The 14797-nt window shown below is 44.8% G+C and overlaps 1 protein-coding gene across 1 annotated transcript in view; it reads right to left on the reverse strand.

Moving 5' to 3' along the window:
• Positions 1 to 14797, reverse strand: part of TMEM104 (transmembrane protein 104) — a 67933-nt gene that overhangs the window by 34506 nt on the left and 18630 nt on the right. Inside the window, exons 6-7 of the mRNA XM_034789963.1 lie at positions 13191 to 13290; positions 12179 to 12287 (exon numbers count right to left, since the gene is read on the reverse strand). Of these exons, the coding sequence (XP_034645854.1) occupies positions 12179 to 12287; positions 13191 to 13290 (209 nt within the window). The remainder of the gene's footprint in view (positions 1 to 12178; positions 12288 to 13190; positions 13291 to 14797) is intronic.

Below are 14797 nucleotides of genomic sequence, written 5' to 3' on the forward strand. Positions count from 1 at the left end.
AGCGGCACTGAAGTAAGGGGAGCGATGCCTACGATGCCAACTGAGGACATCGCCCCAGTGCGCTGAGGAATAGAGCCAGTGGTGGCATTACTGCCTAATGGCTGGTCAGTGGCCTAAGTTAAATGCATCTGCTTGTTTAAATCCAGCTCCAAATGGACAAGAGTTCACCCCACGAAAAACACTATCACAAGGCTTGACCTCGTTGGGGGTCTTAGAGAGACTAAGGACTGAATGGACCAGAGACTGAACCTCCCCTGTGGCCCCTAAAGCCCCTCGACATCAAGACTGCAGCACATTGAAAGGGCAGCGTGGTGAAGTTGGCATGGTGCTGTCCTAGCTGTACCTTTGATGTGGATGAAGAGAGGGCTGTCAGAATCCTGAGCAAGCACATTTCAGTGAGCGCTAAGTTCACTTACCCTCCCCCCGCCAAAAAAAACCAACACCCCCTCCCAAAACCAACCACTCAATTCCCTCCCCTCCTAAATTAAACAATCCAAACATGGCAAAGTGTTTTCAAAAAGTCATCCTATGCAAAGATTGCAGTCCCTGGCACACACAGCCAGGACTGGAGCCAGCAGCAAGCTTGCAATCTCTGGTGTAAATATGCTTCCATAGTCATTTTTCACGAGCAAGAGAAAGATAGAGACCAGCAATCTCCCGAGGTGACTGCCATCTAATTCTCCATCGATGGGGTATTTATGGTACAGTCACCTGCAGTGTCTTGTAGTCACTTTAGCGCCTCCTTGACCCCTGACCTTCCCTACTCTGCATCTTCTAATTGCATCCGAATGGAGCGGGAGGGGAGCAAAGAAGCTGATGGCAGTGGGAGAGCAGAGTTTGAAAGTGGAATGTCAGGTGCGTGATACATGGCAGCCCCGCAGAGCGAAGTTGCAGAGCTGGGCCTGGCTGTGCCCTCCACAGACTGACCTCAAAATGGATCCGAAATAGAACAGGAGCCTTCCTGACACGGAGTAGCCTTGAGGATTTTTTGCAACATTAGCGAGCAGTGCTATAAACAGATTAATGAGCTTCATCTAATAAAGTGTGAGAACATAGTCATTACTACCCCCCCGACAGACACTGCCCTACATCTATGCAGATAGTGGAGTATTGGCTGCTAACACTATCTTTCTATTTAATATAACCCCCCTCAGGTTAGATAGCATTAAGGTGGGAGAAACAGATAGGCAGCAAGGCATATAGGCATGGAAGACCCGCAAGCATGCCGCTCCATGAGCTTTTCAGGGTTAGGAGGTCCCTGGGGATCTGCCGTCATTAACTCTTCCCGCTTAGCACTTCATCACTAAGCTGTAGTCTTTGCCTCCTACTTTCCTTCTCCTCACTTGCACTAAATTCTCGGTATGGTTTAACATACTCTGGCCCCTGAAATGAAACCCTCCAGGCAATAAGGGAGTCTCATCCCAATTCACTGTTTGGTGAGTCCTGGGGCAATTGCCTGGAGGCACATTAAGGGTGTCCCATGCATTGTAATTCTAACTCCTGCTTTTATGCCGCAGTGCTAGGGGCTACCAGTGGAATTCGCTCATGCTGTGCCTTCTTCCTCCCCTACTTTGTCTAGTGCACACTACACAGACTGGTGTAATAAACCCTCTGGATCACTTCAGGGATCATTCCTGCCCAGAAAGGTGACACCGATCACAGTTTGCTACAGGACAAATCTGGCCCGTCTTGGGTTATCTGTATTTATGGTAGCGCCTATAATTTTGTCATCAGTAGCTTCTGTTTTGGTCTAAAGATCACGGCTTTGGTCAAGATAACATCAAATATTTCACCCAAACAAAAGCAACAGTTCACAGGATCATAGAACTGTATGGCTGGAAGGGACCTTGAGAGTCATCTAGGCAAGTCACAACCATCTTCGGAGCACTTCTCTGAATAGTGCTCCCAAGAGGCTGAATAGACAGACGCTCCCCTGCTCAAAGGTCACTGTCCCGGTCTCCTCTCATCGCAATGCTCGCAGAGCGGCACTACCTTGCAATCTTATGGCAAGTTTGCCCTGGGGCTGACTACCCTGACAATTCTCTAATGAAACTTTTGGGGAAGGAAGAAGAAAATATCTAAGTCACTGTCCTACTCAATGGAAATGCTTGTATGTGATTAGCCAGGCCAATAAGGTCGCTGTTTTGTTTAGGAGTAAGATCTGTTATTTATATTTTTAAAAACAGTGGGAAAGTATTAGAAAATACGCTGTTTAGGAAGTCTTGTACTGACCCACTCCATGGACAGCTTACCAACTTAGCTGACCTACCTCTTCCAGCTTCAGTTTCTATGATGCTGTCACTACAATATGAAACTAAACCCTTAACATAGCAAGAGTATTTAGAACTTATGTTCCATAAAATGATTCAAAGAGACAGACCAGTGGAGTCTCTTGAAACAGGCTGGCCTGAGAAGAGTCTTAAAGGCCATTTTGAAACCTTTGATTTCTGCAGTAAATTGGTGATCATGACTAGAAATCAGTTCTGACACCTGCCCAGTTCAAGAGAGACAGGTCTCCAACATCAAGAGAGAAGGGTGTCATATTTGGTGTCTCGCTGCCTGATCAAGCTCTGTTCCAACACAGGGCTTTATTTAGAGAAGGACCTGTCCTCCTCCTGACTTGTTGCAGGCACAGCGCTTAGTGAGTCCATCTACACTGCATACAGAGGTGTGATTGTAGCTCAGGTAGGCATTATTTATATTACCATAGCCCCTAGGAGACCTAGTCATGGACTAGGGGCCCCACTGTGCTAGACGCTATACAAAGGCAAAATAAAAGAAGGTTGCACCTTCAGTTGCAGTGTAGACATACCCTTGGGAGGTGAGATTTCCACAGAGTTAAGGGAAGTGCTTGGAGAGGAAGAAGGGTGATCCCCAAACCCATTTTCCCACTCTCCTTGTTCAAGTCAGCTGCTCACTAGCCAAAAACCCCTACAAATCTTAAATCCATTGTTTATTGTTATGGATGCTATGACACGGGTAATCAAATCTCAGGCTTCAGAATATAAAATGGCTGCCATAAGTGGTCAGAAAGGAGTCTCCCTTCCTTCCCACAATACAACATGGCACAATTGGCCAGCTGTTTTATGGGAATCAAAAGTATTGACCTTCAGCTGAAAAAATCTGCCATTCCTGGAGGCAAGGGACTAGACTTGGAGCAGTGTGGTTATCCCATCTGGCAAAGCCTAGATTTCTAACAGAGACTCCAAAAGAAAATATCCTCAAGTGGGACAGTTTGAACTTCCAAAGCAAGCCAGGAGCAGACTGAAGGCAGCCACACTGCGATTCCAGTTGCCTAAAACCAATGACATCCCACACTAGTCACACCAGCCAGAGCACTTCCTGTTTGGGGTGGGCAGGCTTTGGCCAGCGACCGTAGCGCACGTGCCCAGGAAGGGATCAGGCAACCACATGTAGGATACAGTCTGATGCCTTCACTCTCTGCACAGCTCTTGCTAGTTGGCTGGAGGGGGCTGAGGGAAGGACTCATTATTAAGGCCCTTTGTTAGGAGCGCTCTGGAAAAACTCAGTGTCAGGATGAGTGACAGTGTAATCCAGGCTTCATTTAAGAAGAAAAACCACTTCTCATTGTGAAGCGAACAGACAGCTCTTTGCAAAAAACACATTCCAGTCCCCTGCACTATCGATTTATCTGTAATAAGAGACAAGCTAATCCTTTAAAGCCAGTCACTTCAATCCACGTCCTTGCAGTTTCTTGGAGTTCTTCCACTATGTACCAAAGGATCAGTCTCCTTCCCCGAGTCCTGGCATCAGGGTACATCCGCCTTCCATTTGATACTCCCCTTGTCCTAAGGAAAGCGAGGCCGCAAAGGAAGCTAGCAAATCCAATACCAAAAGCAGAACTTTAGCGCTAGGGATACTGACATGACAAGTCTACATCCCGCTTGTGAAATGCTGCACAGATCTCTGCCACTGTGTGAGCCAAATCAATTAAAAACAAAGGCTAGGCAATTAACCAAAGTTACTTTTTTTTGTTTTTGGTTGGGAAACATTGAGGGGGAAAAAGCCTTGTGAAACTGCCAGGTTATCTGTCAGATGCATGATGAGCAGGCAATAAACTGCGACAGAGACAGAAATTAATGACAAGACCGAGGGAAGAATGGCCAAGAAAGGAGGGGTGAATTCTACCTTATTAGCTCCGTGACAAAAAGCAGAGAATAGCTTTCATTTCCCAGACGCCATTTAGTTTGGTGGAACTCGGCCCCCAGTTTTTGCAGCAGCTTCAGGGTAAACTGACCTCACTCTCTAAAAAGTTGATGAGATGGAGACAGGAAAGAGACCCAGAAATCAGCCCCTCGGACTTGGTTTTTAGTCAAACAGTGCTGCATTATCAAGGCATCTGTCGCAAAAGTTAGGGTTGCACTGATTAGTTACACTTAAAACAGGACTTCAATCCTTCTGTTTCTCACATACCTACGTACGCCGCAGTATTCCAGAAGACGACGACGCTGCAGTGTTCTGGATCACTAATGTAGGTTCTTCTGGGCTTCCAGTACTGTAATCGCCCACAGGAGTAATAACTGCCATTCTTTTACGCTGACAGTCATTTGTTTTTATTTCCACATTCATTTTGCAATAAAAAGCACTGGAGTGTTTGTAGTTAGGAACAACATGCTCGAGCGTTGGCAAGAGAATCTTGCTAGGACACATCCCTTCTGAGAAAACAGCCCAGGAGGATGCTACAGCAATGGCTCTATACTGCTGTAGCAGCCCTGCTGCAAGCTGGAGTGGTTTGGAATGTTACTACAGAACACTGCTGTATGAGTGTTCTGGGTGATTGTTGTAAAACAGGCGTGCTGGCTTCACATCAGCACAATAAACTTCCCCCAAACTGTTTTCCTCATGATCCTTCTGTGCGGGCTTAGGCTTAGCACACTCAGCAGTGGATTCATACCCCCTTGGGAGCAGTGCTAGTTTCAGGCGATGACGTAGAAGGTCAATTCTCCCTCCCACAGACACTTGTCCCTTACTTTCTGGCTCTGAAAGTCTCTAGGCCATTCTTAGCACGGAGACCGGCAAGAATAGATACCCGAGACAGCAGCTATGATCTACTGATTGCTGGATGTGACTGCTGTGGGGCACAGTGGTGGAAGGTGGCAGAACACAGGGAAAGTGTTCTCAGCTGCAGAAGGAAGCGTGTCTCGCCTCAGAGGATGCACTCAGTTCAAAGCACCACCTCTCAACTCAAGGACTGTTCCCAGTACCAATGGACTTGGGGAGAAGAGTTAGATCAGCTGCTCATGCTGGAACATCATTGCTACTAATCCCTTACATCATATAGAGCGAGTGAGAGCTGTATATGGGGCCACCTCCACCAAGGGTGGACACCCCTGCTCCCTCCCCCCTCTAGAAGACTCACATTTTTGTGTGTGCCTGTCCTGAATTTTTGCGTAGCATTTTTGAGTGCTACCGAACAGCTGACACGCTCCACCACACAACTGGCTGCACTTCAGCTCCACCGCGTGGTGAAGTGATCCTTTATATATAGTTTGTAAGGCAATTTGAGATCCTTTCGGCTCAAAAGGGTTTGTGCTAAGTGTAAGCTCTTGAGAGCCAGCTGGGGCTGCAGCTTTGAAAACCTCTCTGGAAAGGCTTTATCCACCCAGGGTTGCATTCAGCACAGGGGCCATTTGGGTTAAATAGTGGTAATGGCCACTCCAATTGGCATTAGCATGCGAGGAAGGCAGGCTGTGGACTCAGGTGCTCGCACGTGGAAGGGTTTTGGCTTAATGGGGGATGTCCTTCAGTGAAACCCTCTAAACAGGGAGGCTGCACATTGTTTCTTAACAGTAGAACCTACAGAAAGACGGGTATGCCAAGGGATCCAGCCCTACAGGGGGGTGAATGAGGGCACACAAACTAACAGAGATATGGGTCTATAGTGAGAAATCAAAGGCACCTCTATGCCCAGATGAGAGGGACAGATTCCCAAATGCAGCCTTATACCCACATAGACAGACATGAGGTTACAGTCAGAGCTGGGGGGGGGAGGAAGGGGGGAATACCAAGGGGGCAGCTCTAGAGCCAGAGAAGGGGAAACGGAGATGAAGAGACAAGAGAAAAATAGCCCTACAGATTGCAATCAAAGAGAACCCAAGCAGGAAGTACCATGCTGAGATAGGAGAAGAGGGGAAAATGCATCTACATAAAATGTACTAATTCAGCTTTAGCCCTTTCAGGTTAAATTCTGCATCTAACAAGATCTTTGTTCCCCTTGATTATCTCCCCACCCTTCTGCACCCGACACTCTCAGTTTCAGACAGACCCTGCTCTGGTTGCTCATTATTCTAATCAGAACGTCAGGCTGGGGTGACATTGTCCCTTCCTGAAGAGAGATGGTGAGTGCCTGAGAGCCCGCTCATTTGATTCACCGCACAAGCACGTTTCCAACTGGGATAATCTCCATTAAACCATCTGTGCTCCCATCTTCACTCGGCCCGCACCCGCTGGGCTGCCTGCGATACTGCAGCATCTGTGAACCTGTAAAAGTGGATGCCATGAACCTTTCCCAATCAGCCAAAAACCAGCACATCCTCCCACGGAACAAATATACCCGATAGCCTTAAACACCGCAACGCCAGGCTAGGGAGAGGATCTTTTGCAGCGCCTTCCTCCAAAATGGCATTTGCTTCCCCCACTTGGGAGTTTCAGTCTGTTATGGGAAGACACTGGGCTCCTGAGTTACCAGGAAGGGAAAGCTGATGGAAGAGAGTAACACGGTCATGTTTGATCAGACTCTCCAGATGGCTGGTCCCACGATTTAACCCCTTATTTCTTTTATGAGTATTAAATCAGCCAACTTTTCTTTAGCAACAAAATCATTATTTCACCATATCACTAAAGAAGGGTAACATCAGACTGTAACAGGAAATAGGTACAAGTCCAATGCAAAGAGGGTTAAATCTTAAATCCACTGTCCCTTCCTCCAGTCCACACAGAAGACATTTGGCTGGCCTTAAGGAAAGTGTTATAAAAGGAATTGCAGCAGGGCTCGATGACCCTAAATCTGTAGGCTAACTGCACTATGAAACACACACAATAGCAGAGACTTAGATCTTACCTCCCTTTATAGCTCATTCCAGGCTGCCCTTAAAAATGGGCATAAAACAGCCAAATGATCCAGAAGTCACTCTGACTGCGTTGTGACTAACTGATTTGAAGGGAAGAGCAAAAGTTACCAATTTGCTTTAATTGCAATCAACGTTTGCCATCTACAGGACATGCAGCCCATGCCTCCCTTACCAGCCGATTCACCCTGCATGCTACACCATGCTGTGCCTTTCATAACCCCAGCTTTCAAACCCATCCGGGCCTCCCAAATGTCCAACTTAAGGAGGCAAATGCAAGCATCAAGTAACAGAACAGGAAGGAGGGAGTACAACTGAGTAAAAGCAACATTTCCCACGACCTGTTTATATCACAAGCCACCCGTATTTTGGGATGCAATTTACGACCAACACCACTCAGTTTATGCAGGATGAAGGTTACTGTGGGCCTGGCAGGCTACGTGTCGTCCCTGCAGCCACACATAGGTGTGCTAGATTCTGTAGCAGTAATAAAAATGCTGCACAGGCACGCAAATCTCCAGAGAGGGACTTAATCAGTCTAAACAGTCTCATTACGTACATGGTGCCAAACATCCACTCCCCAAAAGCAGGAATGGAGCCCATTTCTGGAGGAGTTTTTGGACATTAAACCAATACAGAGGATTTTATGTCAATCATTCTCTCCTCCCTTTCCCCAGCCTAAAGATTCAGTGCTTGAAACAGCGATTACTGCAATTGAGAAAAAAGGGAAGGGAAAAAAACAGTCCTTGGGGGAGAGGCAGGACTGACCGACCGTCTGCTGACAGGTGGCATTTGAGGTGAAAAAGGCCCAATTGGTATGATTCTTGCAGTTGCCACAGATTCCGCAGAAAACATTACCTTGACCATTTAGCCTGAAAAAAATGGAAGTAAAAACGTTGCCAGTAATTTGCTGGCTGCGTATGCACAGAAAGAGGTGGGAGCTAAGGGGGATTCATTCTCACTGAGGGTAGGGAGCAGAGTGCTGGCTATGGTGGGACCTTAGCTGGACTATGCTGACCTGCTTAGACTCCCTCAGAGCTGAGCTGCAGGCTCCGCCATGGGGAACAGCCAGGAAAGATGGGAAAACTAGAGACAAGAGCTAAGGAGACAAGAGCCTGATGCTCCCAAAGAACAGTGCTGGTTTCTTTGGAGGACAGTGTGCCTTTCCTTCTAAGTTCTTGTGTTGTCTTTTTCCTCCTTCCCATACCAGGATTTAGTATGCAGGAAAAGCTTCTTGGTTTCAGCTGCTTGATTCAGAACCCACTCACAAGTGGGAGAGTTAGGACTCCAGAACAAAAGGGCCCTGGCCTCTATGGACATTTCTCATGCTAGAGAGGAGGAGGAGGAAGAGGTCCCATTTGTTTATGTTCTTGAGAGGTTTATTCCCCTTCTCCACTTCTAAATGGCTTGTTTCCCCCTTTGCACAACCAGGCTCTGGCTATCCTGCTGATCCTAGAGGATCCACTTCTGTACACAAACTTGACAGTTTAAGGTGATAGTTATTCCATGTTGAATGTAAAGTGTTGTGGTAGAGAGAGAGAGAGACACACACACACACACACACACTCTGAATTAGGAAACCTCTCTGCCAAATTTTGATCTCTGCAGTATAAAACATTTCACATGACGGCTGATGTCAAGTTTTAATTTTGTACTACATACAATATTCCAATTAAGCTTGGGAAAAAAACCCAACACTTCAGGCAATAGTCATCTCAAAGCACCATCATGTTTTGAGAAGAAAAAGCTTGATTGCACTACAACCTGCTCCGTGGAAAAAGAAGTGACTACAGAGTTTGAAACAATGCAACAAGAGACAAGAACAGCAGCCCTTTTTAATTTGGTGGAAGCATTTGCATCTGAGAACGTGTCACTCAGTACTCTGATCTACCCAACTCTGCCTTACTGTTTGGCCACAAAGCCTGCTTTCCTATAGCACAAATTTCAGACGGTTTATGCTACTTCATTGAAGATTGTTGTGGTTTTGAACAAGTTATCCTTTCACCCCTGGAGTTTTTCAAAGTGAAATTCCAACAAAGCAGGGTGGATAAAAATCAATGATTTAAAATAAATAAATAAATAAATCCTATTTTGTTATCTAAATCAGATTTTTTTGATAAAATGCTTTTTGAGGACAAAACCTATCTAAAGATAGTTTTAATTAAGACACATTATAGCTCAAAGATATCTCCTCATGGAATAGGGATTATAAATTCTAATTCTATAGTATGAGACAATATATTCACATAATGTTTAAGAAAAGTTTTGTAAATAAGTTCCAATAGTTCATGGATTAGGGATCCAATCTTATGGGGTTCCACAGGCTTCCGTATAGATTTAGGTTAATCTTTCTATCTACCCAATGGGACTCAGTGCTCAGTCTAGAAGATACCATTAGAGATGTTTAGTTTTGCAGATCTCAAACTGTGGATTTGTCTCTCCAGAGGTAACATGCTTGTTACCAGCAAAAATGTTTTAAAGTAAAGTAAAGTAAATAAATAATATATAGAGGTGAGAAGTAACAGACCTCAACTCTACTGTCCCTCTGCAAATTTGTGTAGAGTCAATCCCTTACCTCTCTCTAAAAGTGCAAAGTTTCAAAAAGTTCAATGAATAGAAGATTGTTGGGGGCGGAATAGATCTGGACAAGGAGAAGTCTGGAGATAAATGTGAGAAGCGAGGGACATGAATTGAAGATAGTTCACCTCTCAATGACTTCATAAATATCTACTTCGATTACTTTTGGTAAATGAAATGACCAAATAATCATTCATTTTCTGATACAGCTGTAAAACTAATCTGAAAAGTTTTCAAAATAAATGACTGTTTAAAAATGTATAGTGTGTACCTTCTAAAAATGAAACCTACATCTACCTCTGAAGAATATGTATTAAGGTTATAACAACCAACGCGTTTTTATGTAGAAGACTTTTATGTAGAAAACCATGATTAAATCGAGTTTTCCTGACTAGTGATTTAAATCAATTTGCTTTAAATCAAATCCACCCTGCAACAAAGCTAAAAAGGGAGAAGAAAACCTGTGTGTTTCATCAGGTCTGTACTGAAGCATTTCTAGCTCCTTACAAAGTAACATCTGATTGACACTGGACTGTTAAAATGCACATTGCTATAATTTAATGATACCCTGTAAAATCTGCCACTTTGCAACACCAAGGAGAGACATCTTTTTTCTCTGGACAAATATAACACCGACATATCCATTGATCACCTGTTGTCTACGAGTTAACAAAACAGTGAAAAAGATTCACCCAGCACCAAAGTCAGTTTAATTTTTTCAACTCCCTTCAGAGGTGTGCCTTATGAAGAATAGTTCTCCTGACCTTGACGACACTACCACTTTTTGCAGTGGATCTCAATGTGCTTCATAGACAGCTAAGTGTCAACACTCTTGGAGCTTTGTTAACATTACCCTCCTTTTACAGAGGGGTAAATGAAGACAGAGGTTAGGTGACTTGCTCAAGGTCAAGCAGCAATTGATCTGCAGAGCTGGGAATAGGAGTCCTGATTTGCCCATATGTTTATCTAGTGGAAAATGGTAGAGATGTTAGTGAAGATGTAACTGAGCTCAAAGGTTGCACTGACAGTCTGGAGCTTTTCTGTATGTTCACCCCATCGCTTGAGCAATTCCATTGCTTACCTAACCATATCTCATAGCATCACACAGCATTGTTCCCACTGAAGGCAGGTGGAGAAAAGCACTGAAACCTTCTTCTTGATTACTCAATAGAGAAAGGGTTAATCACTGCCACAGACGTTAGAGGATAAACTGACCTTCAAACCTGAACAAAGACAACCAGGGGGAATAAAGTTCATGAAAGTTGCCCACACAGACAGCAGCAAGTAAGGTTTTTGTTTGTTTGGGTTTTTTAAATTTTCAATTATCTTTCTGAGTTATAGGTGTAATATCTGGGAGACGCAGTTAGTAATTAATGCATTTCTGCCTTTCCTGACGAGTTCCTTCTGTTCAGTCAAAGAGTTATTGAAATTCAGAGCGAAAATCCTTCATCATGTAGGTTTTCAAAGAAATAGGCCAAGACGCAATTTAATAAAACAATAATATTTCTTTTAAATAATTAACCAGGCTGTGACATTTACTAATATTCCTGAGATCTAGTTCCTGTTCCAGGGTTATTACTGCAACAGTGAGGAGTGCTCTGGCATGTGATCCAACCACCACACTCTCCTTAGGACGGCAACTGAAAGTATTGCTTACGTTCACTCCTGCCCCTGGGTTTACCTGCTGGCACTGATGATCTGATGCATCCTTCCTCTATCTCTCTTCCAGTCCGCTTTCTATTTAACCCCCCAGCTAAAGTTCCAACAGGTCTGAGATTCAGGCTGCTTTTACTTTCAAAGCTCTTCACCTCCTTCTCCCCACTTCTTACCCCAAACAATGGTTTCTGTCTTCGTGTGTAACTCCCACTGAAGTCAAAGAGAGTTTGATTCTGCCATGCAACAGAGCCAAAACATTTTGATACTGTGGTGATGGGCTAGAAAATCCTAAGCTAGCCAGCCATGCTACTGAAATGGTACATAACAGAAACAGAACAATGTCTGGTGACATGTTCCCCCTCAAAAAGCAGAAGTTTGTATAAAACTACAATATTTCACACACACAGAAGTTGTTGCAATACAGGAACAGATCTAACACTCATATACAGCTTTGCATCCAAAAGGATCCTAATACACACAGTAAACTTTAAGACTCTATATAAAGTCAAAATCACTTCACCAAGCACTGAAGTGCAGCCACTTCTGGGTTGCAACACAACAGCTGTTTAAACAGTACTGAGATAGACAGCATGCAGGACGGAAAGTGAAGAATACTGTATACTAAAGAGAATGCAGGGAAAATTTCGCTTAGCACAATGTAGTTAGCCAAACTATAATGTAGTCAGGCTATCAAGCCGGCAGTGAGAGCATTCAGCAAATCAGTCCACGGGGCTGAAGTCAGAATTCCAGACCTTGGCTGTTCATCTGAACACATTATGCCATAGAAACCTGTGTACATCATTTCAAACCAAGTCTGATATAGGGACCACACCAGTCATCCAGTTCTGATTACTCACCAGATAGAGTCTGTAAGCATCAATCCGCCTGATTGGCCCCCAGCACTTGTCTGTATCGTTATACTTTGTGCCATCTTCAACACCGCAGGAGTGATTGCCAGTTACACTACTGAGAATGGGGTGGCGGGGAGGGGAAAGAGAGGGAAACAAAAGGAAAACAGTAATTAACATCCCTCTGAATACACTAATTGCGTCTTCCTCTCCCCTCCAGTCAAAGAGAATGGGGCATGGTGGAGACAGACATGCAGAGACTTTCCCCTGATCTTGCTGCTCTATCATAGGCCCCAGGAAACATAAACCACTCAGAATTATGTAACCATAGATAGATTCTTGGACTCTTTGCAATTATTTAAAAATGCAGGTGATGGGACTAGATGGTTGAAGTTACTAATAGTGGGATATAGAGACTTGCACCTCTAGGACACTATTTCAAATTGAGCCCAGAACGAACTTGAGCAAATGTCATTCTTCTCGGATAGTTATTGTTGCTTATGAGGAAGGAATTGGTCTCAGTCCAATTCTTAATGGACACCTATCCATATCACAAAAGGACTCTACTGTCAGCCTAGCTGGCCACCTCAACCGACAGGCCAAGAACTTAGTAAAGATCACACCTGGGCATGGTCCTTCAATAACAAGCAAACACATGGGTGGGGTCAGCGCAGTTCACACTGCTGCAGCCAGTGCTGCATTAACCACGTGGGTAAACAGGACTTAGATCTGGCACCGAAGTTGAATCTAAGTCAGGTCACGGGACTCTTCAGCCAATTAATGCCAGCTTAGCTGTCTCCAGTAAAGGAGGCGTCCAACCTCACTGCCCCATCTGTAAATGCCGATGACCTATTCTTGGGTCATCTCTCTCTTTGGCTTTCAGAAATCAAGGGCAAAACCAGATCCACTGTATATTTGTTAGCCCTCCATCGCAGAAGCACCCAAATGCAAAAGGATCTGTTCCATCCTCTATCGTTAGTTCACTAGATCCCTGGGCTTACAAAGAACTGCCACCACTCACCAGGTCACCTGCATGAGCGAGACTGGCACAGCAGCTGCGTAGATCGCTAGGTCCCCATAGAGGTAGATGATTATACAGAAGTAAAACAAGTTGACCCCCACTGTAAGAAAATGAAATGCATTAATAGGAGGGCTGGGGCCAGGTGGGTCCTTGAACTCTGCTCCTAAAGGAGTCAGCGGTTCACATCACCTCCTTGCCAGGGGATTTTATTATTTCATTTTTGCCATCAATGTATGTATTTATTTGGTGATAAATTTCATGCAGGTGAGAGGTGCCAAGCTAGATGCACTGGAGACTGGAATCTTCTGCCCACAGGAGATGTACAGCATAGGCAGAAGCAGTACAAGCTTCCTCCCAGAGCCCTGACAAAGAATCAAAGCTTACGTCTGGCCCATTAAATCCCTGGCCTCTCCACTAAGACGGCCCACAAGGGAGCCTAGTGACAATTGTGATGATGGCTTTGGTGCCACGGACACCCGCTTGCTAAAAAGTGGACTGAATGCAACCAACTCCTTTCACATAAGCTACACGTCAGGTGATGAAGGCCCTCTGAGATGGGACAGATATAAGCCAGCAACCTGAAGGTAAAAGGTGCCCTATTCAAGTAGGAACACCAAAACCCATCCAGTTCTCTCTTCATTCTCCCCCACTTTTTAAATAAACTTATTCACTAGTGCCAGTGGCACAATTCCTGTGTGGAAATTGTCTCACTTGAAAGCAAGAAGTGCCAAGCAACTGGTGAGGGAGGGATAGCTCAGTGGTTTGAGCATTGGCCTGCTAAACCCAGGGTTGTGAGTTCAATCCTTGAGGGGGCAACTTAGGGATCTGGGACAAAATCAGTACTTGGTCCTGCTAGTGAAGGCAGGGGGCTGGACTTGATGACCATTCAAGGTCCCTTCCAGTTCTAGGAGATAAAATAAATTCATAGATTCTAGGACTGGAAGGGACCTTGAGGTCATCAAGTCCAGTCCCCTGCCCGCATGGCAGGACCAAATACTGTCTAGACCATCCCTGATAGACATTTATCTAACCTACTCTTAAATATCTCCAGAGATGGAGATTCCACAACCTCCCTAGGCAATTTATTCCAGTGTTTAACCACCCTGACAGTTAGGAACTTTTTCCTAATGTCCAACCTAGACCTCCCTTGCTGCAGTTTAAGCCCATTGTTTCTTGTTCTATCCTTAGAGGCTAAGGTGAACAAGTTTTCTCCCTCCTCCTTATGACACCCTTTTAGATACCTGAAAACTGCTATCATGTCCCCTTCTCAGTCTTCTCTTTTCCAAACTAAGCAAACCCAATTCTTTCAGCCTTCCTTCATAGGTCATGGTCTCAAGACCTTTAATCATTCTTGTTGCTCTTCTCTGGACCCTCTCCAATTTCTCCACATCTTTCTTGAAATGCGGTGCCCAGAACTGGACACAATACTCCAGCTTAGGCCTAACCAGCGCAGAGTAGAGCGGAAGAATGACTTCTCGTGTCTTGCTCACAACACACCTGTTAATACATCCCAGAATCATGTTTGCTTTTTTTGCAACAGCATCACACTGTTGACTCATATTTAGCTTGTGGTCCACTATAACCCCTAGATCCCTTTCTGCTGTACT

This window comes from Trachemys scripta, chromosome 14 (assembly GCF_013100865.1).
Source record: "Trachemys scripta elegans isolate TJP31775 chromosome 14, CAS_Tse_1.0, whole genome shotgun sequence".
Classification (NCBI taxonomy): domain Eukaryota; kingdom Metazoa; phylum Chordata; order Testudines; family Emydidae; genus Trachemys; species Trachemys scripta.